This window comes from Ambystoma mexicanum, chromosome 3p (assembly GCF_040938575.1).
Source record: "Ambystoma mexicanum isolate Mex_15411 chromosome 3p, UKY_AmexF1_1, whole genome shotgun sequence".
NCBI lineage: Eukaryota > Metazoa > Chordata > Amphibia > Caudata > Ambystomatidae > Ambystoma > Ambystoma mexicanum.
This window is the reverse complement of record NC_090925.1, coordinates 526,716,980-526,744,065: the sequence shown is the minus strand read 5'-3', so window position 1 is coordinate 526,744,065 and position 27,086 is coordinate 526,716,980. Positions and strand designations below refer to the sequence as shown.

The 27,086-nt window shown below is 44.7% G+C and overlaps 1 protein-coding gene across 2 annotated transcripts in view; it reads left to right on the top strand.

Moving 5' to 3' along the window:
• The window catches only part of PLTP (phospholipid transfer protein), a 213,630-nt gene that overhangs the window by 180,145 nt on the left and 6,399 nt on the right, over positions 1-27,086 (top strand). For both annotated transcript variants that reach the window (XM_069651239.1, XM_069651240.1), the window contains exons 9-15: positions 3,469-3,645; positions 4,838-4,897; positions 5,543-5,707; positions 6,714-6,781; positions 9,691-9,733; positions 14,812-14,875; positions 19,581-19,657. In XM_069651239.1, the coding sequence (XP_069507340.1) occupies positions 3,469-3,645; positions 4,838-4,897; positions 5,543-5,707; positions 6,714-6,781; positions 9,691-9,733; positions 14,812-14,875; positions 19,581-19,657 (654 nt within the window). The remainder of the gene's footprint in view (positions 1-3,468; positions 3,646-4,837; positions 4,898-5,542; positions 5,708-6,713; positions 6,782-9,690; positions 9,734-14,811; positions 14,876-19,580; positions 19,658-27,086) is intronic.

The window sequence follows — 27,086 nt, the reverse complement described above, 5'->3', positions numbered from 1 at the left end:
GAATGCTTCAGTGAGATTGTGCAGGATTAAGAGCAAGGGTCTCATTTAAACATGATGAGCACAGCATTATCGATGAAGCTACATCTGAAGCCAGAAAGGTACTCCTTTAGTAGGCCCCACTAGTCAAATGGATCTTGCAGCTATAAGGAAATGTTTTTTCAAAGACCTATATCTGAAATGGAAGTATGAGGATCGGTAGTAGTGTGACAAATTATCAAGATCTAGATTTGCTGTTCTGAGAAGCTGGAAAACACCTTGTTTCAGAGTAGAGGAGAAGGCTCCTTGTGAGAGGGATATATTGATTATGTGGAACATGCTCAGAAGTGCATTGTGTTGGCTACTTTCATAATGGTGTAGGTGAGGAAATCATCTTCTATATGTGGTGGCCCTGATTGGTGTAAAAATGTTAGGTTGTTCGTCAGTCACTATGGGAATGAAATGTAGAGGTTGTAGGTTAAAAAGAATGCTGTCATGGATGGGTGCTTAATTTCCTACATTTTATTGATAGAGGTTGTTCATGGCTTCAAAATGTTTGGCTGATTGCAGGATTGCTAGATTGGGGAGAGGATTACAGCAATGCTTTACAGCCCAATGAGGGGTTTTACTTTCTACCTCTGTTATTTTGGGCATAACGATGTGGCTCTTTAGTGTTGCCATTAAATGTTTTGACTACTTGTGCGCCTGTTCTTGAAGTTGGAGTTTTCACAAATATTTTGTATACGTGTCTGTTGAATTCAGCATCTGTTTTCTTTTTTCACCATTTGGAGAAGATTTCATCTATCACAGAGTTGCCTGGCACGAGTGCTGACAAGAGGACCATGCTTATGATCAGAAAGTATTAAGGACTGATACAGTGAATTTCACAGAATGCAGTGGACAATAGAAGTCTGTAACCACTTTCTGCCATATACACTGAAGGAGTACAGACACACCTTTGTAGAACAGGGCCTGCCTTCTTTGGATGTAATCTAGCATGTCTGACAATGGCGACCTTAAACTGCTACACAGCTTTAAAGACTTGCTGTGCGATGAGACCAGTTCACTTTTCTGGTGTGTGACCACCTTTCTTTTTCCAATATTCTATTATAGTTTGTTGTGATTTTTGGTTGAATATGCATTTATTAATTTTGGAACGCATCAACTGAGGCAGTGTTTTATAATGTCAGCCACGACATGTACATGTTTTGATCCTTTTGAGTCGTCCTCAGGATGCTCCAACAAATCAAAAACATTAATATAAGCATATTGCCGTCTTTAAACAAAATTACAAATGTTTCATATGTATACTTCAACGTATCTCAGCAGTTAGATAACTTTCCTATGACAAAACTGTTTGGTTATCTGGCCTCACATCAGACACGTTCCTATCATTATTGTCGACTTAAATTGGCTTTGCATAATTTTTAATACATTTTTATCTGTGATGAAGTTACACCACCCCAAAATGAATTTCAGGTCATGCTCTCTAATCACTCGTTTAGATTATCAGAAAAGGACATTCCCGATTTTGTTGTGTTTTAGAAAATGTTAATGAGTAACAGAACTACTTAAATATTCCACCAAATGTTCCTTACCTCAGCTCCTGCTGATTCTAAACACCTTCTCTGACCAAGTATGACAGCTGAGAAAACTATAATCTCCTTCCATACTCCTCCTGTCACACGTTGTTAGTTTATGTTGTGTACTTCTCACTTCCTAGCGCTTTCATGTGCAACCCTATCCGATCTTACCTTGCCTAAAACTCTCCTTACGAGTTCCAATCATGGCGTTCTGTCATTACTCGATTCTCTCAGAGTTGTCTTTGTTACTGGTAGGACGTCATTACATACAGAAAGAGTCACCATGAAAGAAGGACTATTTTGTATACCGCGGTTTAAGTTCGTGTACAAACTCGGCAGCCATATTATAACATTTCTCCTAAAATTATGTCTATATTAAAAATATGTGCATGTGTAGTTTATTGATATTGCTGTTCATTAATTACCAGTATTAAATGGTACCCATGATCACAATATTACCTCTGGCCCGAAATCATCATCAGAAGTACATTCGCTCAAATTTGAGCTATAGACAAATTGTTTGATGATCTAATTCAATAAATGTATTACGATTTGGCACCCTTGTTGTGCCGTTAGTTTGATTTATGCATTATGTTAACACCTAGGTCTAACATCACCAGACATCTGGCAGTGTACCCCTTCGATAATCATTAACTATAAACCACATACCCATCTCCTATTTCATGCTAATCAGACAATACCTCTTAATGGTGAGATTGTGAATCTTAAGCTCAGCATAACCCGACTCATGATTGACTTCAACTACATTCTCCTCCTAGGTCACTAGTGCTGCTTCCACAGAGGTCAGGGTAAACTGTTGCTCATGTCATGATTATAAACACTTGACAAAACCATTCACACAGACAGAATTCACAAAACAACTGTCAATTCTCCATTCTTCATTCACCCCCGATGGGAACATTGATTGTAACTTGTGAATCCAGAATTATTCCTTTTGAAGTCATCTCTTTTCTCTATCTCCTCAACGTGGGTGTCTTGGGACAGCTTCTATGATTTGAAATTTCAATTACGTGACTTGGTGATTCATTTACATAAATATCTAGCCACTGGAGAGTTAGAATTTCTGTTCCTAGTATGTTGCTGGGGTTCATTAATATTTTCCTTGGTTGCCCTTATGGTTTCACCCACATACATCTTCCCACAAGGACATTTCAAACTGTATACTGCATATTTTGAGATACAGGTGACATAATTTCTCAAAAAGATTCACTGCCCTATTTGGGGATGGCATAAGATGTTGCTCCTTCCCCTTGCTATTGACCTTCCCTCCTCTACTCAGTACACCTACGCTGTCTACGACCACACCTCCCTGCTCCCCACTTACTGCACCTTCTCCTCTGCTGGCTCGGCGTGTCTTGCCCTCTTTGACTCGCCATGAACTGCACAGAGGACATTTGGCAATGGTTAACATGCAAAACGTCCTCTGTGCAATACATGAGGCCCCCCATATGGGAGTTCTGTAGAATATGGGAAAGCGAGCACAGAGCAATGGTCTTGGGGAGGGCTGGACCGGCAAGGAGACCTGCAGAGGGAATACAAACAGTCTGAAAAGCTATGCAGTGACATCAAAAGGGGATCAAAACTGTGCCTTTTATATTGTGGCTCCCAACCACTGTTAATGGGTAGCAGGAAGTAAACACAAGGGTTGGCATGGAGTACACAGCCACATACACTATGACCTAAATATGACTCTACAGTGTCTTTATTACTCAAAGCATGGGCACATGGGAAATGCAAGAAACCTGCGAGAGGGAGCCAACCTTGACTTCCGCAGCATCAGGGTCGCAGGACAGCTGCTGATATAAATGCTGCATTTGACTCTGCCGCCTTCTCTGTTTTGCATTTATCTTGCGTGATTCCTGACCATGTCTCCTTATCTCTATCTTAGGGAATGTTCTTCCACCTCTCCAGTGAGAATGACACCATCTCCAATCTGGCTGTCACCCCCGTGATAAAGGAAGACCAGAGGATGGTTTATGTAGCGCTCTCCGAATATTTCTTTGATTCTGCATTGTATGCTTATTACAAAGCTGGGGTGCTGCAAATTGATGTTACCGGCGACAGGGTAAGAAGGGGAGCCTAGGCTGGAGGAGGTACACTCATGATGAGCATGGTTGCTAAGAAATGCTGACCCTAGGTGATACATGCCCTTATCATATAAGATATCCTTGGGGGCGGGGGTGGGAGGGTCTGGACACTCTCTGTCTTAATCCATGAGTTGGTGGCATCAGACCCATCATGGAGAGAGGATCATAGGGGGTTAGGTGTGTATCTTGATGACATAAGATGCCCTCCCTCTGGAGCCACAGGAGAATGTCTGTCCTGATTCTAAGAGTTGCAACCCCTCAGGAGCCATGAACGGCTCTGAGGAGTAATCTGAGAGACGCCTGAGCCGTGGACCAATGGGTCTCTGTGCCCTGATGTTCAGATACGAACACTCTGGGACTATCAACAGCTCTTTGTCCCAATCTAAGTGTGTTTTTTGGCATTTCAAAAGCATATGGGGGTGGGGGGGGGCCTGTATCCTGATCTTAAATGACGCCAATAGGGTTCATATCTTGGTTTTATGAGATCAGCACGCTGGTGGAATTACAACAGACTCTGCACTCATGACAGGGAAGTCCTTCCCTTGCCTGTATATTGTGCGAGTCTATAGGTGACTTTTCTCATTTAAAGCATGGAGGTTCTTTGGTAGCGGCAGTGCTCTTAGTCAGGGTCTCCAGAAACCTGACAGTGAATTAAGCAACCTTTAACATATTCAAACACTGTTGAAGTCTCTCAGGCCCAGACTCACCGCAATGCTATGCACTGTGCCAATGTAGGGGATATAGCCACAATGAGCCAAATGCACAGCGGCAGCCGGCATGAGAAATGGTACACTAGAAAGAGATGCAGGAAGACACTCTTCCTGGTGGGGGCAGTGATAGTGTGCTCTTGCCATGGTATGGCCACACATTCCCTCACTGACAGGTAGACACTCGAGCCCAGATGCCATGTTGTCAGAGGCCGCTGATATTGCAATGCATGGGCACATTCATACTGTACAGGAACCGCTTTGAGGCACAGCAGATATTAATCTTTGGGGGTAAGACTCGGGTGCTAGTAGCTATAATGTTCCTTTGATGCCTTGAGAAGAAGAGCTCCAGTGCTACAGCTCGAGGGTGCCTTTGGGTCACAGGGCAATGCGAATGACAGCAATGTAATAATATGACGGAGGTTTTCTCATTCCATCTTGTATTTACCTCCTTGCTATGCAGATGCCAAAGGACCTGGAGGTTCTGCTGAGGGCCACATACTTTGGAAGTATCATGCTGCTGGTGAGAACATGTTTCACATGCAGGAGAGAAGATGGCCAATGTCACATCATTTCTACCATTGACTGTCCTGCTCACCACCACTTTCTTCATACATCCCCTTGAGTTCCATGACATCTTCAGGCCATTATGTTTTAGTCCACCACACATTCTCTAAGCTGTCCGCTCTCTGCAAGCCCTCCAGTTCCCTTTCCAACTCCCCATCACCTCCTCCTGTGCCAGTGTACTGTACTCCATCACCACCTATGGTCACTGCCCATCTCTCCACCTACATCCATTCACTGTCCAGCACATCATCACAGCTCTCCATCACCTCTACCTGTCCATATCTTGCCCAATATCAACTGTTTGTTCACTGTTCAGTTCATGATAGCCTCTTCAATTGACTGTTCAGCACCCGCCATCTCCTTCAGCTATTGACCAGTGCAATTACAATTGGATCAAAGGCCAGTACTGTTTCACCCCTTTCATTCACCATCTAATGCTCCATGATCTGTTTGAGGCACCTCCCTTTGCATACTCTGGTCATTGAACATGGCCTCGTTAGTTATTTCCGTTCATATCATTATCATTTTCAAAACCACTCAACAGCACCTAGTGAGACCTTCCTCCATTCTTTCTTTGCTAATTTCTCTTTCTTTCTACTAGAATCCTGCAGTAGTCGAGGCCCCCATGAAGCTGTCTTTTGAGGTATCGAAACCCCCCCGGTTTACTATCAAACCTTCAGGCACCACAGTGACTGTCTCTTCTTCGCTAAACATCTACCTTGTGCCTGCCGACTTGCCACCAGTGCAGCTCTCAAGCATGACCATGGTAAGGATCTCAAGGCTCATAGCAATCTGTTCTGAAAGGGATGTCGGTAGGCACATACCGCCAGCCTGTGGGAAGGATCCCTGTCTTGTTCCATCCCCCCTTAATCTCAGGTTTCAGGATTTAGAAGAGGACAGTATTGCAACACTGTGCTATCCATTTAAAGCTCAACACGGCTGTGATGTCTTTCATCACAGGCACTGCCCTGACAGCTAACATTCAAGCTCTGACTCCTGCCATCTTCCCCTTGACGCAAGCCTCTAACCGCTAGTGCGGCACTCCCTCCATGTGCTTCAAGAACTTCTTTCACATCCCTTTTTAAATCCAGTCCGTCTCTTTATTTGCCTCCTCCTCTAACTAATATTTAGTCACGCCCTCTACTCAGTTTGGGTCTATTTGACCTAAAACATTTGATCAAATTTATTTGACCTTTCTTTCAGTGTAAAATGCGGGGGAAGACCCCTGGCAACCCCCCTTCCACTTCCCCTCAACCTAATCTATACCCTTACCCACCCATATATATATTTAATTAAATTTGACCGAAAAAAAAGGTCACAAAAATTCGATCAAATGTTTTAGGTCAAATATTTTTAGGTCAATTATGCTAATACCCTCTACTCAGCATTCAAAACCTGGGGGACCGCCGCACCTAAATTCTGTAGTGTATCCCACTTTTAGCCAATATTTAAGTGATCCCTTCACTGTAGTCATCATCGTCTAGTAACCATGCGTCATGTCAGACAGACACGTTAAAGACTGAGAAAATGGCTGCCTTGGCCGGTTTTGCTGCTGTATTATGAGCTCAACAGGTGGTAATCAATGAAGTGAGCTGAAAGCGAACATCAGATCCCTAGGCTTTATAAATGTGGAGATGCGCAAGGGCCAGGATTTAAAGATGGAAATAAAGAGAAGAAATACTGACACTGCATGATGATAGGATTGGAGCAGCAGCAGGGGGGAGGGGTGTTAAGCACTAGCTCTTATCTCATCCATGCATTCACCCCCACAGGAAATGCGACTCAATGCCAAGGTGACGTTAAAGGGCAAACTGCTGCAAGTTGTGTTTGATCTGAGAAGGTAAGCTGGGAATCAGCAGGCGCTCCTTTGGTAAGTTGCAAGCCCCCTCTCTTTAGTTCCACTGCGCCTTCTCTTCAGCACAAAGGAGCCACTGACAAGACTATTAGGTATATACCCTCTACCCCTGAAAACATAAAGCGCTCTATTCTCCTCCAACAATTGGCATCCAACACCTGACAGTTTCCTATAGCCCACTTCCCCAAAACAAACCACTTTTCTCTTACCTGGCAATAGATCTGCCACCTGGAACCCAGACATCTTTGGAATTATAGCAACAATTCATGATCGTGCAGAGGGACCTTGCTTGTTACACTGCCATCTGGCTTTCATCCCACACATGGCGTGGATATAGTGATAAGGCACTTTAAAGAACGGTTAGTCAAATCTTGTGAGGAAAGCTTGCTCGCCTAACTGATTCCACTGGTTTATTTTGTGAGGAAAGCTTGCTCGCCTAACTGATTCCACTGGTTTATCTTGTGAGGAAAGCTTGCTCGCCTAACTGATTCCACTGGTTTATCTTGTGAGGAAAGCTTGCTCGCCTAACTGATTCCACTGGTTTATCTTGTGAGGAAAGCTTGCTTGCCTGATTCCACTGGTTTATCTTGTGAGGAAAGCTTGCTCGCCTAACTGATTCCACTGGGTTTATTTGAAGCCTTCAATACAGTGGGATAAAGAGGGAGTATTTATATATTGGTTTGGTAAAGACGCCACTGGCCACCTTAGCTTAAACCCTTTTCAGAGAAAAGCCTAACAAACAAGACCAAAAAAACACTTCATACAACCCACGTCGAAACTTCGACTTCACTTACCTCTACTGAATCTTGATCTAGACGGTTGCCTTCTCAAAGAGCTCTTTCTCAAAGGGTACTAGGAACCTGGACTACAATTCCCAGCTGGCAACCTGGTTACCCACTGTCTCACTCTCCCAGATATTTGGGAACTTGGGCAGTCTTAGTTCTGTTAGTCCCTTTCTCAGTGAGCTCTGGGAATGTTCCCAAAATTCAATGTTTTTCCACAAGGATCTGCTGCCTTCCCACTACCATTTCATGTTCATCAGTTGTGAACACGCCAATGGTGACTCTCTGAGCAGGAAGACCCAGGGACAGTGTTTTCTATATGGTGCAATCGGATTGGTCCAAAATTAAATAAATAAACAAGAAATCAATTTGTTGTTTAGCATGCTTGATTGGCGGAATTGCACAAGAAGATCGAATCTAATATGCTGAATGCACGTTTAGTGTGTTTTGTAATTCGATCTTTTGTGATACTTTTTTGAACATGTATCCTGATTGACGGCTCAGCTCTTTTCATGTTTTGCATTTTTACATCCTTCTGTTGCTTATTTAAACTGTTAGGCCTTCATAGGCATGCCATATGTTTCAGCTCTTCTGAATTGTCTGCTTGCCCAATTCTAATCTTCATATGTGCATGCCAGTTTAGGACATCTGCGCTCATTGACCTGTATTCAAAATAACGCGGATGATATGCAGCCGTAGACCCACTTACGTGGACAGAGAACATTAACAGTACCTCTCCAAGCATCTGGTAAAAATCAATACCGGCTTGTCTGGCTTACACGTGCATACGGAGGGAAGAACCTCTGCTATCCCTCCAAGACTGAGATTATTATCCCACCCCACTCTCCATCTCTCTAAAGGTTCTTTTTGTATGCCCGTTGCCATTGTGACGGATGCCAACTCCAGCTCTGAAGGCCTGAGCCACTAAACCTCCCACGGAGCCATCATATATTTTCAGGTAGGCTGGCTGGTCAAAACTTGGAAAACCTCCTCTGGACCTGGATAGAATATCTCCCCTCTGGCGTTCATTGTAGCACACAGCTATGGAACAGATGTTTTCTATAGTAGAGGGGCCTACCTGAAAAATATATTCAGAGGCTGCAATTCAAAGCTATGGAGCTTCAAACTGAGAAAACGCCATCGTGCCTGCTATTCATGAATTATAATAGCCACCGATCAAAATCAAGACCACATTTCACACAATAAAAGGAGGAAAGGACCTATGTTTACTGCAAACTGATGCATTTAATTGAAACAAGGCCCTGCAGTACCGCCCCAAACTACCACTGCTGGCAGGAGGTTCCATAAGAATTGTGCAGGTGGTTGGCTCCTAAGAACCCTCAGCTGGACCCTGTTCAGTGCACCATATGAACAACCTCTGCACACATCCTTCTCGAGCAAGGAGACTACAGTGTGCAAGTGCACTAACTGTTGATTACCATTTTGGTGGGGTAACAATACTGGGACAAGAAGCAAAGGGCCGAGAAATGGTGAGGCGCGCACAGGAGAGCTGACCAAAACAAATCTGGATTGGAGGAGAGGAGGTGATTGGCTGGTGTGAAGGAGGGAAGGCTGGAAATTACAGGTGAGGGGGTTCCCATCAGACTAGTAAAGGCGAGGGAAAATGCAGGCAGATGGGCAGAGTTGTGTGCCATACAAATGAGACAAGAATGTGACTATCGAAACATCTGTTCATCGAGGTGCCGGTTGAGCACATATATCTGCCCACTAAATAACAATATGTTCCTGAAGGAGTGCCTAATGCACATTTTCAAAAGCAGGAGATGTGACCATTCGTTGTGGTACGCTACCACCAGACACCTGCCTCCACTACCCAACACCTCCGCCCGCTCCTTCCCTACAGAAACCGGCCTACTAGTTCCACAACACGAACCAATGCCCTCTTCCACATCAAAAATCTGCCCCTTTTGCCCTACATATAATATCCTCCCAACCAGTCACCTTCTCTGTCACAAAGCATACCTTCTTGAACACAAACCAACCCCCTCTCCTGCGGTCTAGAGTTTGCGTGGTGATCTGATTGCTTTTCACTTCTGAAGAGATCAGGCTCTCTAGTGTGGAAGTACCCACTTGATGGTTTCTCTCTTGCAGGTTTCGAATCTACTCGAACCAGTCAGCCCTGGAGTCCTTGGCGGTAAGTGCGGATTCATGGGGAACCAAACAGTAAGTAAATGAATGTTCTCCTGCAACAGGCAGGCACGTTAGCACCCTAGCCAGTGACAGCTAGCCTTGAGAGAGAGTGCCCTGACAAGAGAGCAGGGAAGCAAGCGAGCCATGTCTGAAGCAAGATGGGTGAAGGAAGCATGGAGCACTGCAACACATGGAAACGCAGGCAGACCTTCTGTATGATGCCGCAGGCAGTGGCCGAGCCTTTGGGTACAAAACGTCGGGAGAAATCCCAGGCACGTGCCAGCAGTTAGAGAGCAAGCCCCGCCACACTCCACAGTCCACAGGACCGCACATTTCTAGAGTATCCACTAGACAAGTAATGAGCCCTTGTGATCACCCCAGCAAGCAAAAACATAGTAAGCGTAGAACCACGCCAAAAAATATAGCGAGCCTAGAACCACGCTAATGGGTTATGCTCAAGTAAATGTCAGGAAGGTGATGTGTGTGCTTTTTATGCAAATAGGGAGCCCGGGCACGTGGATGCATCATTCTGTGGGAGATCGTTAATTCGTAGGATCTCCTGACACATGGCAACACAGCCACACTGATAGGTTAAGTGTCATGTTAGAAAGAGGCAGACAGTGCCATGGCGCAAGACTCTAGAGACCCAGGTAGCTTGTTCGGTAACTGCAAACTGACAGCCAGCCAGAGAGTTGCAACTCATGAGAACAGGCATCTGGGGTTTCCAGAACAATGGCGACTGGAAAGCCGGAAAACAGCACAGCCACTGGACAGATATGGTGTGTAGCAGTTTCATCATGTATGACATTCGAATGGTCATAAGGTTGGAATATTGGATTTAATACAGCTTTTATCAGGCAGACTGGTTCTTTGAGGTTGGCCTAATCACTTGCCTGTTTTAAAAAAAAATGTCATGTTGAAGCTTTTCTGGGAACCCAGATGTCAGTTCACAGCAGATGGTGATTCCCCTAACTGACTCTCTCCCAGGTTGGTGCAGAAAAGAGATATCCACTCCCTGGATGCAATCATGTATTCCCCCTCACAGGCACTTTTTCAGTGTGGTCTGTCAAGATGGACTTCAGTTCCCAGGGTGCAATCTCATAACACTCTGTCTCTTCTCAGAGGCTACTGGGAACTTCGACTCAAATTCCCAGTGGGCACCCTTATTTCTTCCAGTCTCTTTCCAAGGCTTCCCACGAAACAATTTTAAAATACTCCGTCTCCTTCTCAAAGAGCTCATCTCCAGAGGATACTGGGGACTTCAACTTCTGTGATTTCACTCTGTATCATTCTCCAATAGTTCTCGGAACTTGGACTTCAATTCCCAATAGGCAATCTTAGTTCTCTCAGTCGCTTCCTCAGAGAGTTCTCGGAATGTGGACTTCAGTTCCCCCCATGTGATGTAATAGTTTATTTATAACGCGCTTAATACCCAGAAGTTTCTAAGCGCGGACCGGGGGATCGAACTTGTGGTGTTCCATGTCGTCTTGCTTCCAAGGTGAGCACGTTGCGACTGAGTCACCCTCCCGAGACAATGCAATCTTGATATGCACAGTCTCTTTTACAGAACAGTCTGGGACTCGAGACACAATTAAATATTTTTCCACTTTCCTGATTCTTAACAAAGCCTCTTCCTATGAGGGATGTGGCAATACAAACTCCAATCCTCACAATACAATATTTCTTCACGTCAAGTTATTCACACAATCTCTACCACAGAGGGATTTTGGAATGCTGGCTTCAATTCTCACAATGCCATTTTTCTCCACCATAACAACTCTTCACAACCTCTAATTCAGAGGGTTATGGGAATGCAGGCTTCAATTCCCTCGCTACAGTGGGTCTCTTTTTTTAACTGCCAAGCTTTGGGATCTCCCCTCTGCAGTGATTCCCAATGTCCCTGTTGCATAGTACATGGTCTCTGTCTCCTTCGCTTCCCTCGCAACTTATCCCGCTGACAATTCTCCTCTTTGGCTTTCAATCTTGGGCAAAATGAGCCTCATACTCTGAGTTTCTCTTTCCTTGTGATTTTCATGCGCGTCAGCTTCCGGAGTATGCCCCTCGCATCAGTGCGCCTTTCTCTGACTCCTCCTTCTCACAGACTCATTGCCTCGCCGCCAGTGACAACCTCTTTCTCCCTAGCATTATCTTGGCGTCCAGGATTCGTGAAAAGTGGCAGTTTCTCCATCGCACCACTTCCACTGGATTCTGTCACGCCGCACTGCATCTCGGCAGGGCTCAGGACATGTGTCTCTGCTTCCCCACCACTGCTCAGTGCTTCAGTTGTAGCCATTGTCCCGCGTTCTGGATCACTTCCTCCTTCCAGGAAACCCTAGACCTCAATTATGCCTCAGCTTTCCCGCCTGTGTTGCCAATCTTTCTCAGTGCAACTGACGTGCCTGTTTGGATCTCAATCAACTGATGTGTCCTTTGGATGTTTTGGGAATAAGCTCAGCCCCATTTTATTCCGGTAGACCACATTTTGAAGGTGTTGTCTACTGTTATTCTCGTGCCTTTGATCTGGAGCAGACCTCTAATAAGTTCTTGTGGTATGTCCCTTTTTATATGAAGGGTGGACGGAATTGTCTGCAACTGGGTCTGGACTCCTTGTTCTTGCCACAGTCTTTGTAGCTTCAATTATGCTGTTTTCGTCATTGCATATATCGGGTGCGCTTGTGTAGATGATTACCTATTTTAGATTCTCAAACCTGTGTTTGGTTATGCTGTCCTTTGCGTTTTCAGTGTTTCTACATTATCTGTGGCATCATATTTTCTTGGAATAGGTATTTCCCCTCTAAATACTCCCCATTGCAGTCTATCATCATTCTCTGCCCAACACTATCTGGTGGTGGGAGCGTTATTTCTTGATTTATTCTATGTATATTTACTGCTTTTATCACTACGTTTTTGTCTGTGGTCCTGCACCTGGCTTGTCCTCTTTTGAATTATAGTTTGTTAAGAAGTATTGCTTGTTTTGCACTGCTCTCAATGGCTCTTTTTTCCCATTATGCTTTGCAGGTCTGCCGTTTGTTGTATCTGTATATGTTGTGCATTTGCTGTTTCCCCAGGTTATGAAGGGGTGCACATTTTAACCCTATGAGATAGGAGGATTATTTTTCATCCAGCTGTTATAGTTTGTTCTTAATTTCTTGCAAGGTTCTTAACTCTGTTGATTGTGCGATCGCTTTTTTACTTCTTCCCTAATTACACTGAGTTACATTTGAAGAGTTGTTGCTTTTCAGTTCATGTCATTTCATCACTTTTTCCATTGCCAGGACTCCATCCCCTCCTGCAAGCTACCTCTCGGGGCCCAATTCTGATGCTGGCACAGTGAGCGTGCTATAGAGCACGAATCACTGCACCAAATCTGGACGCCCAGGCTCCACCACTATTCTCACGTGGTCCTGGGTGTCCTCGTCGCGCACGACAATACACCGCCTTCATTGCGCCTGCTTCTGGCGTCAACAGGCGCAATGCAAATTCTCAACAGCACTTTCCTTAAATAACAACATAATCGTTATTTTACGAAAGTTCTGCCTAGAGAACAGCTTAAATAACAACATATTGGTCATTCACATGCTTTAAAACAGTGTGCCAGCTGTATGCCGATATTCACAATTACCCACATCTTACATTACAAATGTTTGCCCACCCACCTGCACTACGACCGGCTTCCTGTGGCACTCCTCCACAATACTGGCACCAAAATGGTACCAAATATGTGCGCTGCTTTAATGCACATTAAAAATAGGAGGAGTGCCACGAGAATACCTGTCTTAAATGGCAGGTAACGAATGTGGTGGTTGCTAGGTTGGTTTCCAACCCATCCTAGCAACCGCCACACATTTCAGCAAGTGGCGCATTCATACCGACCTCGGAAGAATGTGCCTCCTTCAGAATAGGTCTTAAGTCCCGAAAGGTCATTAACGCTTTTTCCAACCTTTTCAGTACTTCAAACCCACATGAGAATCGGGCCCTCAGTAATTTCTCCTTGAAGTCGCGCGCGAGTGGTCACATGACTACAGTACTGGAAACAAGACTGTTATTGTTGTCCATGATTCCCAGGCTTGAACAGCACGTCACCAAAGGGTTTAACACTCAATGGAATGGGTAGCTCAAAAAGTCTTCACAAAAGGAATCAGGCATCTGTGTACTTGTGGACTTACAGTACAAGAAAGTATATAGTTAGGAGGTCACTGTGCTATGCAGAGTCTAACTAGGTTGGGAAGTCGCTGCTTAATGAAATCAGTAGCTAGGAAGTCACTTCTCAAGGTAATAGGCAGCTATGCAATATGTGGCTAAGAAGGCAATGCGTAAAGTAAACTTCTAGGGAGTTATTGCACAAGGCAATAGTTAGCCAGGCAATCGCTGTGCTATCCAGTGGCGGCTAATGAAGGTTTTGCAGATGTTCATTGTGGTCCATTTTAGAACCAGGTCCGTCTCACAAAACCAGGAGGCAGAGGGGCTCCAGTCATTTAGCTGGCAGGCTGACTTTATTGTGTTTGTGATTCACCCAGAAACGGACTTGCACCAGGCAGAGCATCTGCATGTTAGGGCACACAAAGGCAACCTCGGGATAGGGCCATACAAAGTTGCATAGAAGGGCAGTTTATAAGTGAGGTTGCAAGCTGCCATTCTGCGTACCCTCAAGTAGCCGAGTAAGGCAGTCTGTGTGACTGCCACCTTGTAGGCCAGTGTAAAGACTGACCTGGATAAACTTCCAGAGAGGCAGAGCCCTGCTGCCCTGTGCCATGTGTAGCACGAAAGGGCTACAATAAGGCACTTCTAGGTAACCACCTAGGGCTCGAACAGCAAAGGGTGCACGAGCACCATTTTGACCCTATAACATCAATTCTGTTTCTAAATTAAGTGGGTGGAGGCGGGTGCTAAAATGGCGCTTCACCAGGGGCTACATGAATATTAGCCCCGGACTTAACCACGGCATGATGCCAGGTCGATGCAAGTGTGTGCCCACAGTCTGAATACACAATGGATGACCGGTGCAGACGTCAGGCACCATAGAGTGGGCCATGCTGCGGGACTTTGACACTGGGCCCATGCTATTCTTCTGTTCTATTGCAGCTCATACCTCTGCAAGGACCTCTGAAGACCATGCTGCAGGTCGGGATCATGCCCATGCTGAACGGTGAGCTCTTTAACCAGCTGTGTGCTCTGTAAAAACATTGCTCCCACATAGGGCAAGATTGAAGACAAAGTGGTATTGCAATACATTTATTCAACAGGGCAATGTTTGATCTAGTGTCATCATCGAACACAATTGCACTTGCACCGGTTCAAAGTTTCTGTAATAAGGCCCCTGGTGCATATACTTGTGTACGTGTATGTGTGATATCGTCACTAGGAAAGGCCTCAGGTAAGGATCGCCAGCTGTCAAGCACCAGAATAAGTCAGGCACATATTAGAGGCAGTGCGCATGCTTCTGCACAGCTGGGATGAGCCACATCAGCAGCGATTGCAAGAGGGCTTGATCTAATCCCAAACACTCTTGGGGCACATTGTGCATGCTTGCTGACCCCACTTTTCCCAGGGACAGAAACTTTTCAGTGGTGTTCAGAGCAGCCACCATTGCACACCCAGGTTCCACTCTAGTGAATATAGTTATGTAACGTAACTGGGTCTTGTATTGCACAGCTTCTGCCATGTGAGTTGCTTATTTATGATAGATTCTGCAAGGCGGGGGAAAAGGGAGTTGGACGCAGCAGAGGCGGCCATCTTGACATGTTCATGGGTGCCGGTTTAGAGATATTCACAGTGTGCCGGCGAGCTTCTAGGACAGTTGGAATCAGGGGTCTTTTGGTGCCATATGGGCCTCAAGTGTAATGCTCTATTGCAGACTAATGAGATCCATCCTAAGAACATGGGCAGGTGTTGCATTGCGACATAGCTGGATGAGTGATGAGTTTGTTATGGGAGAGACACTACCTTGTGTGCGTTAGTGTCTTTGAAGCACGGAGTGAAAAGTAGAAGATGGACCGTGATGAAGATGATGATGATGATGGAATTGATGTGTGGGTGTGGAGGCTAGTTATTCAAGCCCATGTCTGGGGTGCCAGGTTCCTTGGGATCGTGTTTGGTTAAATGCGTTCCCGGTTCCACCAGGTGTTCCATGCAGTTACTGTCAATTGTTGCCTCTGGCTTTCTGTCCAGGAACTATCCCTAGCCTGAGAGACATGCCAAACCCCAGGCCCATGCCACCGGTATGGTCTAATTCCTGCCCAAAGGCCCATTTATTCCGAGACCAATCACTGGCCCAAGGCCCATTCCTCTTCTGTGCTCCCATTCCTGACCCATGCCTTGCCTGAAACTAATCACTGGGCCAAGGCCTATCCCAGTTAGGTCCCACGCCTATCCTGATGCCCCTCCCTTTCTTGAAATCCATTCCTGCCCCGAGGCACAGCTCGGCCACGAAAACCACCACTGCCTGAGTTACATTCCCACCTGAGGCCCATCCTCACCCTAAGGTCAATCCCTGCCCTGTGGCTGAGCTGTTTCAGAAATCCATCTCTTCCCGAAGCCTGAGGCACATCCCATGCCCAAAGACCATTGCCACTCGAGCCCAATCCCTGACCCAAGGCCCATTTGTGCACTTAAGCTCAGCTCTACCTCATAGCCTATTATGGGATCAGGGCCCATCCTTTCTTCAATCCTCATTACTTCCCTGCAGCTCAGCCCGGCTTCAAAGCCTATCCGTTCCCTGAGACCCATGCTCACTCAACCCAGCACCCATCATCTTCCAGAGACTTTTGTAGCACATGCATGCATCTTCCAACAATATGTAGCCATTACCCACCCTGACGACTGTGTAGGGCAGCACAACTAATTGCAATGCCACCGAATGCAGGTTTTATCTGTGACGTTATTCCCTGCTTTCATACACAGATGCTTGCACCTCGTTGGATCTTCCAACGCTGCTTATACTTGCTGTGTTTCACAAGCAAATGTCCCACTATGTCATCTGGAAATCCTCCACCCAACAAGTCCATCCCATCCACACTCATGTAATTTGATGTCAGACACCACACACTCAAAACGTCCTTAACTTGTGCTCGGCCACTATCTGCCAGTCCAATGCACTGGCCAATGCTAGGTGAATGCAATTCTTCACTAAGGTGTTGGCAGGGTCCACCAGGCCATTGTGTTAATCCATTATGTTTACGTGTGTGAGTTCAGTCCCACCGTTATGGCCATTAAAGAGGCGAACATCTGTTCATGTTATTTCATAACACCCTGCACACGCAGAAAAGCCATAGGAGCCAACTTGTTCTCAACTCTGCATTACCAGACCTGAAATCGCCCAGCATTCCACCATGCCAGCTGCACAGGGCATAGCAAACAGCTATGCATGTTCCACTTAACTAAGCCCTGCCAGGCTTGGTAATTCCAGTGACCCCTCAAATGCTTCTAGTGTCTAGTAACTCTAGCAGTCCCACAAGTACTTCTAGTGTCTGGTAATTCCAGTATTCCCTCGAGTACTTCTAGTGTCTGATAATTCCAGTAGTCTCTCTCCAGTAGTCTCTTGAGTACTTCTAGTGTCTGGTAATTCCAGTAGTCCTTCGAGTACTTCTATTGTTTGGTAATTCCAATAGTCCCTCGACTACATCTAGTGTCTGGTAATTATTCCCTGAAGTACTTCTAGTGTCTGGTAATTCCAGTAGTCTCTCGAGTACTTCTAGTGTCTGGTAATTCCAGTAGTCCTTCGAGTACTTCTAGTGTCTGGTAATTCCAATAGTCCCCCAAGCACATCTTGTGTCTGTTAATTCCAGTATTCTCCCGAGTACTTATGTCCCTCATGTGCATCTAGTGTCTGGTAATTCCAGTAGTCCCTCAAGAACTTCTAGTGTCTGGTAATTCCAATAGTCCCTCAAGCACATCTTGTGTCTGTTAATTCCAGTATTCTCCCGAGTACTTATGTCCCTCATGTGCATCTAGTGTCTGGTAATTCCAGTAGTCCCTCAAGAACTTCTAGTGTCTGGTAATTCCAGTAGTCCCTCGAGTACCTCTAGTGTCTGGTAATTCCAGTAGTTCCTCAAGTACTTCTAGTGTCTGGTAATTCCAGTAGTCCCTCAAGTAAAGTACTTCTAGTGTTTGGTGATTCCATTAGTCCCTCGAGTACTTCTAATGTCTGGTAATTCCAGTAGTTCCTCGAGTACTTCTAGTGTCTGGTAATTCCAGTAGTTCCTCAAGTACTTCTAGTGTCTGGTAATTCCATAAGTTCCTCCAGTACTTCTAGTGTCTGGTAATTCCAGTAGTCCCACAAGTACTTCTAGAGTCTGGCTATTCCAGTATTCCCTCAAGTACTTCTAGTGTCTGGTAATTCCAGTAGTTCCTCAAGTAAAGTACTTCTAGTGTTTGGTGATTCCATTAGTACCTCAAGTACTTCTAGTGTCTGGTAATTCCAGTAGTTCCTCAAGTACTTCTAGTGTCTGGTAATTCCAGTAGTCCCTCAAGTACTTCTAGTGTCTGGTAATTCCATTAGTTCCTCCAGTACTTCTAGTGTCTGGTAATTCCAGTAGTCCCACAAGTACTTCTAGTGTCTGGTAATTCCAGTAGTTTCTGAAGTACTTCTAGTGTCTGGTAATTCCAGTGTTCCCTCAAGTACTTCCAGTGTTTGGTAATTCCCGTAGTCCCTTCATTACTTCTAGTGTCTGGTAATTCCAGTAGTTCCTGAAGTACTTCTAGTGTCTGTTAATTCCAGTATTCCCTCAAATACTTCTAGTGTTTGATAATTCCAGTAGTCCCTTGAGTACTTCTAGTGTCTGGTAATTTCAGTAGTTCCTCCAGTACTTCTAGTGTCTGGTAATTCCAGTAGTCCCACAAGTACGGCTAGTGTTTGGTAAATCCAGCGGTCCCTCAAGTACTTTTAGTTAGGCCTTTGAAGAAATGGCTCCCTCCCGCAAGAAATCTGAACGTACAGCCCTCCGTCTCTGCAATACAATGGGCCAGAACACACTGAAAAGGCCCTGATAGCTGTGCTCTGCCCATAATGAACACCTTGCTGAGCTGCTTGCCCACCCTTTGCTATATTTTAGCACATTCTTTCTGTCGTGTTTGATTTTGTGGTGGTGTCCTAATGATGAATGTTCTTCTGAGTGAAAGGTTAAAAATATGTTTCCAAATGATATGTGTCCAGAGCTGTGTGGCCAACACATAGGGCCTCATTACACGGATGGCGGTAAGGGTTTACCGGTACTGGTAAGGGTACCAGTGTCGGTAAACCCTTACCGCCTTACTACGAGGTCCCTTTGTGGGACCCTACCATAATGGCTGGTTTTACCAGCCTTTAAGGATGGGACCCGCAAAGGGACCTTGGAGGTAATTACGGTACCGCAATTTGCGGTACACTAATTACCGCCTTCTCCATTCCCATTGAGCCCTATGGGGGCAAAAATGGGAATGGGGAAGTGCCATAGTGAATGGGGAATTACCGCCCCTACACACCTTGGAATAGGGTGGTAATTCCGCCATTCACCATGGCAGACCCGGTAAAATACAGGCGGCAACCATGGCGCTATTAGCGCCATGGTTACCGCCGTCCGTGTAATGAGGCCCATAGTTTTTGTTGTAGCAAATTCAGCAAAATCAAGTTAGGCAAACAGTTCCATCCTCTTATTTGAGCACCAAATCATTTGAACCCTAGTTTCATGAGGGGGCACAGGTATTCAGAGGCTAGTTGCCCGGGCTGGCAGTGTTTTACTCCACTGTGAGGCTCATTCCCAAGTGCTGTAGGGTTCTTGCCTGATGTGGAGCAGTCTTTGTGTAGGAACCTCTTGCAGATGTTATCCAAGAGAATCCACATCGCCTGTTAATATTCCTCTCTTCTTCAACTGCAGAAAGGACGAGGAGAGGTGTGCAGATCCCACTGCCGGAGGGGCTGGACTTCACTAAGGAGACAGTTACTAACCATGTGGTAAGAGATTTTGAACGCGTCCCTACTGTCACAGACCTATAAGAGTGCTCTTTGTTAGAAGGTGAATTTACCGAATGTGGAACCTCTCCAATTATACGCAGTTAGCACTAGCCCACCCTAAATAATACAAGTGATATTGCAGTGCAGCACCCATAGGCCTGATTACAAGTTTGAGGGTATCCCGCCGAAATAACCAGCGGGATACTGGCAAACTGCAATTACCATCTCCGCTGCCTAATATCCCAGGATCACGGGTGGTGGAGTGCCGGTAAATTCCCATTACTCCATGAGATGGGATTTACTGAATCACTGGCATTAGTAATGGTACCAGTGATTCAGGCATTTCTTTGCTGGTAGGGGCCTGAACTCCTAGCAGGTCATGCCTGCCGGGAGATCCGTGGACCCCACTGGCAAACTTGAAGTGTGCCAGTCTGGTAAAAATGCTGGAGCCGGAATTACCAGCATTTTTACTGGACTCGCACCCTTGTAATGAGGCCCATAATGACGGTACTGTGTATCCAGAACTATGCACCCACCTGATAACACTTACAAAGTACGAAAGTCTAGCACTGGACCACTTGCGATACATGTCACAAAGTACTAAAATGTAGCTCTCTGTCACCCGTATTACAATGCATAGCACGAGGCAGCACTCTCAATGTTGCTGTTAGTATATCCAGGACTGGGGCACTTTCCCAGTGAGTTTCGCCAGCTCTGCAACACTCTTGCAATGCAGTCGATGGGACTGGAGCACAGTCTTTATTTTTACAGTCATTCAAACTAAATCTCGAGCACTCTCACCCAGCCCTACAAATATGTGGTGTATCAGCCACTTTTACTCCCTAAAAATAGGCAAATACTCCCCAAAAACAAAATTGGGATTAAAAATACTCCCAACTAAAAATAGGAAACAGACACATAGGACCTTGTGCTCCTGCTTTCACCCTCACAGCTCCATGGATATGTATAGACCAGTAGTGCACATAGTACCACAGTCCCTGATTGGAAGAAATACACTGGTATCTTTTAATGTGTATGGATTACCAGGTGCAAAGGAATAATTATTACACAAACATTAACATTTTCCAAGTAAAACTTTTTTGCACGCTTATAAAATACTCCTTTTGGGAGTCAGACTTATATTTTTACTCCCTAAAAAGAATTGTACTCCCAACTTTAATAAATACAGAGTAAAATACTCCCACTTCAAAATCGTATCTGGAGTACTGCTTTCACCCAACACTAGCAACACTGGGTTAATACTACTATTATGATCAGTCTAAGAAGCACCAGTGTACTCTCAGCATAGCATCACACATGCAGCATTGTTTTCTTTGTAGCAGTACTGGAGCACCCAAACTGTTACTCAGTCAGAATATGTGGCAATGATGTGTGCTCACTACCCCGGTCACGTGACCTGCTGATGTTTCCCTATTATAGAGTTTCCATATCTTTCACTGAATATTGTCATTGCTGATTATATTACTTCATCCCTTTATGTCTGATCAAGCACTTCGTGCTTGGCCCAACTCATATTTGGGATCCTTTGCGATACTTTTTGGTCTATAAATGCCATATGGTAAAGCCTTCTGCTCGTATGTGCCTGAATGGTGCAAAATAGGAAATGCACATTTAAATGCATGGGGTACACTCCAATCATGCCGGAGACCCAGCCAGCAGGCCTGCCTGATGGTCTCTCTTAAATAATCAGCTTCAGTAGCTTTTCTCTGCAACTAGTACTCACATATGGCCACAGGGTTGAAAAGACATGTCCGTGCAAAGTCTACATTAAAAATAAAACAATACACACATAACCCTTTTAAGGGGACCATATGGAGGCAGTCTCTCCTTGCCAGTACTTACACCTCTTCCATATGCAGAGTACACCTCAATGTAAGTAGGGTAGATGGCCAGGCATGTTTCAGTGACAGACAACATGGAAAGTTGTATCATTGTATATGTGGTAGGGTGATCCCCTGAACATGCCGTCTGCCTGTACCCAATTCAGCTACATGTACCTGCTCAGTCGCAATTGGGCAATAGAAAAAACCGTCCAGTTTCCCCATGAGCCTCCTCCCAGCCTGCCTTGCAGCCATTATCGGGCACTTATGGGGCTGTACCTGGAAGGCCTTATGCCTTTACCTGGAACGAATTTGTGACAGTGGTATTAGTGATTATTCAGCTAGATATTTGTAAAAGTCAGCACTTGTGTAATATGTAGGCTTCTAAACGCAGTTCCATGTCTAACGTCTAGAAGCTGGAGGGAACGGCCAAACCACATTGAACAACAATGTACACGCAGAGTGCTCTGTGTGTGCTGTACAGTTACACAGACATTGATTTGGTGGATTGGAAGTTGGGGTCTTTTTCCCTGGCAACTACGAGTAGATGACGTTGCTCAAGCAGTGTATTTAATCTACTAAGTAGCACGAAGCGCTCCTGCGGAGTGCTCTGTGAGTGCTGGACAGTTACAAAGACATTGCTCTGGTGGATTAGAAGTTGGAGTCTTTTTTCCATGGCAACTACGAGTAGATGACGTTGCTCCAGAAGTGTATTTAATTTACTAACTAGCTCAAAGTTCTCTGCGAGTGCTGCACAGTTACACAGTTACAGCAGTGCAGCCGTGAAGAACGCAAGCGGGCTTCTTGTTGCTCTATTTTCGGTGAGCAGTTCGTATCTGGGTTCTGCATTGTCTATGTGCTGTGGTGCATTGTATTTGTGATTACTGTGAGTGCAGCATAGTTTCCTATAATGTATGCTTTACGAAGTAAAGTAGCCTTTGACCCTAATCATTTTCCAGCTCGACAGCTGGATCTGGCGCTAGCAGAAGCACTAGCAGTCCCAGTAATTCCGAGGTCGATGGCGACCGCTAATCCGGGAGAGAGTTCGACCCCACGCGGAGCACAAAAGAAAGACATTTTAAGTACAGCTGTGAAGCTGGTTTGGGTCTATATGACCTAAAACATTTGACCTAATCACATTTGATCGAATTTATTTGACCTTTATTTTGTTCTAAAATGATGGGGGCAGACACCACGCATCTCCCCACTTCCCTTCAACCTAATCTATACCGTTACCCACCCGCATATACATATTTAATTGAATTTGACCGAAAAAAGATCAAAAAATGTGATCAGATGTTTTAGGCCAAATGTTTTTAGGTTAATTATGCTAATACCGTGCAGCTAGGCGCCAATGACGGCAGAACTGTGGCAAGCGAAGTATCGGACTCAGCTATTTTGGCAGCACTTCTGCAATCGGTTGGATTGGTATTACAACATCAGCTGCAGTGGGCGCCTAATATATGTGAGCTAGATAATGGTGTCGCTGAAGCTCAGAGAATGCAGGACTCTTATGGTTGTGATGGGCCGGTGTTATCTCTAGTTTCTATGATTCCTCCATCTCGTTTATCACGCTCTCCTTTGTTGTATCCCTCTGATAGTCCAAGGAGTTGCCAAGCCTCCTGGAATTTTATTGCATCTCCTTGTCTGAATGAACTATTTCCTCCCTTTAATGGTGATGACGATTTTCATGCTGTAAATTTCACTTTGTCCAACTTGGTAAAGTCATATGTGTATTTGCACGATGACTATAATATTCTATGTAGCTCTGTGGCGAACATCCTGGCAAAGTTAAATTATTTGGAGTGTTTTATTTTGGCGGCTTCTATCTGTGTCACGTTTAACGATGCGGGCTGTAGCAAAAACTACCACACAACACCGTTCGAATTGTCAGAAACTGTGAATTGATTTCAGCTATGTGTAAGCAAGGGGATGAAAACGGGGTATTATCTAGCGTGAATTCACTTCCGTTAGATAATTGTGCTAAGAATTTCTCTGCCCCAGTCCTACTGAGTGGGTATCCGGTAATATTATCCCCACCAATAATATCGCAATAAAATATGGCCGTGGGGTAAGGCCATAGGTGATATTATTAGTGGGGTTAATTTATGGAGTTATTGGGACAGGGAGTTGCGGGGGGGGGGTCCCCCCGCTCCATTAAAAAAATGATGGGGATGCGGGAGTGCCCCCAGCAGGTTCCATGGCTTAATATCGCCGCAAAAATATGGTGATATTCTTGTATGGTGATATTTTGGCAGGGATATTAACACATGGAACCACTGACTGGGGACGGAATGGAGGGAGGCTCCACGGGTAAAGATTATCCAAATTTAACTAGAGGTAGATGTGGGATTAGTGCCCGAGGGAGGTCTCCCTGCAATTCAGGAAGGTGCACCTCATGACGCTCCCAACAACATTTCTGATGTGGGGTCTGTTGGGATTTTAGGTGCTCAGCGAATAAAATCCAAAAATATTAAGGTCCTGAGTGGCCAAGATACTATCTTAACGCATACAATTCAGAGAATTAAGAGGGTCAATAGCAAAAGTAATAAAAATAGCAAAAAGCAATTGGGTGTGAGTTCATGGAAGGGGTCTATTCTGCATTTTTTCAAACTAGCCCATGTTCCCATATCCGTGCAGACCGACAACTTAGACTTGAGCATTTACCCAGATAAGGAAGAGAATTATGATGTTGTAATGAGGGACCAGCTGGATGTGGTATATATGGGTAAAATTAATCCGCGTGAATATACTCCTATGCTCCCCCCGGTATTTGTAGGAAATAATGAGCAGGCTTCCCTGCCGACACAACTGTAAGATCGAAGGACACTTTGGATACGCTGTGTCAGGGAGCCTTAGAGAATTTTTTGTTGAAACATTCGGGGATGGACCCTCCTATTTTAGTTACTGCCTGGGATTTATTAAGAGGCGCAGTGAGGAGATGGGAATCTTTAACTAAGGTTTCTAAACTGGCTGGAAAAAAAGGTGAATGAGAAAGTGTCTGGGGGCCCCGCCAGTGAAATACCTGTTAATAATCATCAGACAGGGTTAGTGAATGTAGCTGCACCCCCCATTTTTAGGTTTGGAGGCTCGCTGTGCTACGTCTGTGGGCTATCCAGATGTTACCAAAAGGCTGCGGAGACCTGTGGTTGTTCAGCCCTCAGGTAATCCTAGCAGGACTTACTTGGCCCAGCCCACAGATGCTAAGGCTATGTGGGCAGTTCAGCTCATAGTGCAATAAACAAACAAAAGAGGTCTCTGATTATTTGGGTGGCGGTAATGCACCCCACTCTTAAGTTTGGAGGCTCGGTGTGCTAAGTCTATAGGTTATCCGGATGTTTCTAAACGATTTTGCAGTGCTGCAGTTGACCAGCCCTTAGGTATCCTCAGACGGCCTTGTTTAGCACAGCCCACGGATGGTAAGGTCACAGAGGCAGTTCAGCTCCCTCAAGGCCGCAATAAACAAACAAAAGAGGCCTCCGTTAATGCGGATGGAGGCAATGTCTATTTTGTGTACGTTGAACGTTTGTTGGAAGAGCTGAAAAGGTTCCCTCTTAATCAACACTACATTTTGCCATTGTTCCATGAGCTACCTAGGGCCTGATTCATGGAAGTGTTTTATAATGGCGCAATCTCATAGGAAAACGTTCCATGAATCAGGCCCTAGTCTTAGGCTGATCAATTTGTCGGATATCCTACAGGTTGAATTTATTGGGGAGCAGAAAATAGACATGGATAGGCTCCATCTATCCTCTAACTTGATTAAATCGGTGATGCTTGATGAAGTAAACTGTTTACTAATGCTGGGTCATGATGTTTTTAAGAATTGGAATGAGATCATGGGAAAAGAGAAAAGGTGACTGATTATTCCAATGAATAAGGGGTGGAATGTTTCAAATAACTTGGCCCTGGGTAGTAGTATGATACTCCCCTGAATTCCGCTTACTGTTGTCTCAAATCCCATTATTCAGAAATATTGGGCTCAGTCACCTTTGAAAATAACTTTGAGGCAAGGAGGTGATGCGGAACGCTCTGTTCATACCTTGCAAGATAATGGTAAGGTGCGGGATGTTTGAAATCATTTGATAATTTTGCATGTATGCAATATTTATATGACCCTGCAGCAAATGACCCTGTCAGCTAGAATTGGCATCTTGGAAAACCAGGGGAACTGCCCATTTACTTGGTGCCCCTTTTGGTAAGCTAATTGGGTTGGAATTCAACATTCTCTGTTTTCAAGAAACTTGGCTCACCACTAAGCCGGTTATTAAGGGTTTTACTATATATGTGGGGAATGCAAATAAAGGTCCTAAAGGGGGGGGGGTCTCCTATGTGTGATACAGAGGAATTTAGGGCTTGTTATGACATAGCTAGAAACAGGTTCTGCGGATGTTTTGGCAGTGAGGTTGGACAGGGCAGAGTGCAATAATATATGTATTCTGTTAAATGTCTATTTTAATCCAAGGTCACAAGATGTAGAAAAGTTTAATATGATGTTATTTGATTTGGTCACTTAATGCCTAGATGAAGCATGGCATTTGAAGCTTCCCCGCAAAAATATGATGTCAGCAGCACGTAAACAAGGTATTCTGTTTTGCCGTGAGTTTGATATGTGGGATTTTCATATTTTGAAAGGTATGCATATATTTGACCAACAAGAACAATAAAAAAAAAATTGAATTATGTTCCAAATTAAGAGAGTTAAGACAATCCAATACAGGAAATTTGGTCACTGGGATTCGTAAGGCTAAGCAGTCTTATATACATTGGCTAATGAGTCATAGAACCATTATCCTGCAAAGAGATTCTGAAACTATGTTAAGAGCAATTAACACTAAACATCCTTCCTTATATTGGTCTTTGGTTAAATCACCTTATATCCAAGTTATATTACAATCTACAGCCATTGAGGAATTAGTTTGGGTATCTCATTTTGTTAAACTATATGGGGATACGGATTTCCATGCCACCAAGTTTTCCTGTGCGTCTGATGAATGGGCTCTAAATTGTGACTCAGAAGATATTGTTCATTGTATCAAAAGCTGTAAGATCTCTGCAGCCCCAAGCCAGCGCGGCTTGTTGAATTGTACATTAAAATCGGACACTGAGCTATGGGCTGAAGTGTTATTTGACCTTTTTAACTCCATTGTTAAGAATAGATGTCTACTGCCCTCGTGGGTGGGACTAAAATTATACCAATCTTTAAAAAAGGTGATAGACTTGACCCGATTAACTATCGGCCCATTTCCTTATTAGACTCTAGCAGTAAAATGTTCTCTCTGTTGATTTTAGAAAAGTTGGAGAAATGGGCCCTTAAAGAAGACGTTTTTGATTCATGCCAAGCTGGTTTTTGAAGAAGTTTGGGGACAACGCAAAAATTGTTTTTTATTAAAATTATTGACAGCCCAAGTCAAAGATTTGGTTATAGTAATTTATATGGCGTTCTTGGACCTTAATCAGTCTTTTGACTGTGTCAACAGAGGAAAATTGTGGAAGAAAATAGCAGGGGAAAATGGTCCCAATACCCTACTAAATATTTTATTTACCCTGTATTCGAATACTCATATTCGTGTGAGAATGGATCAAGA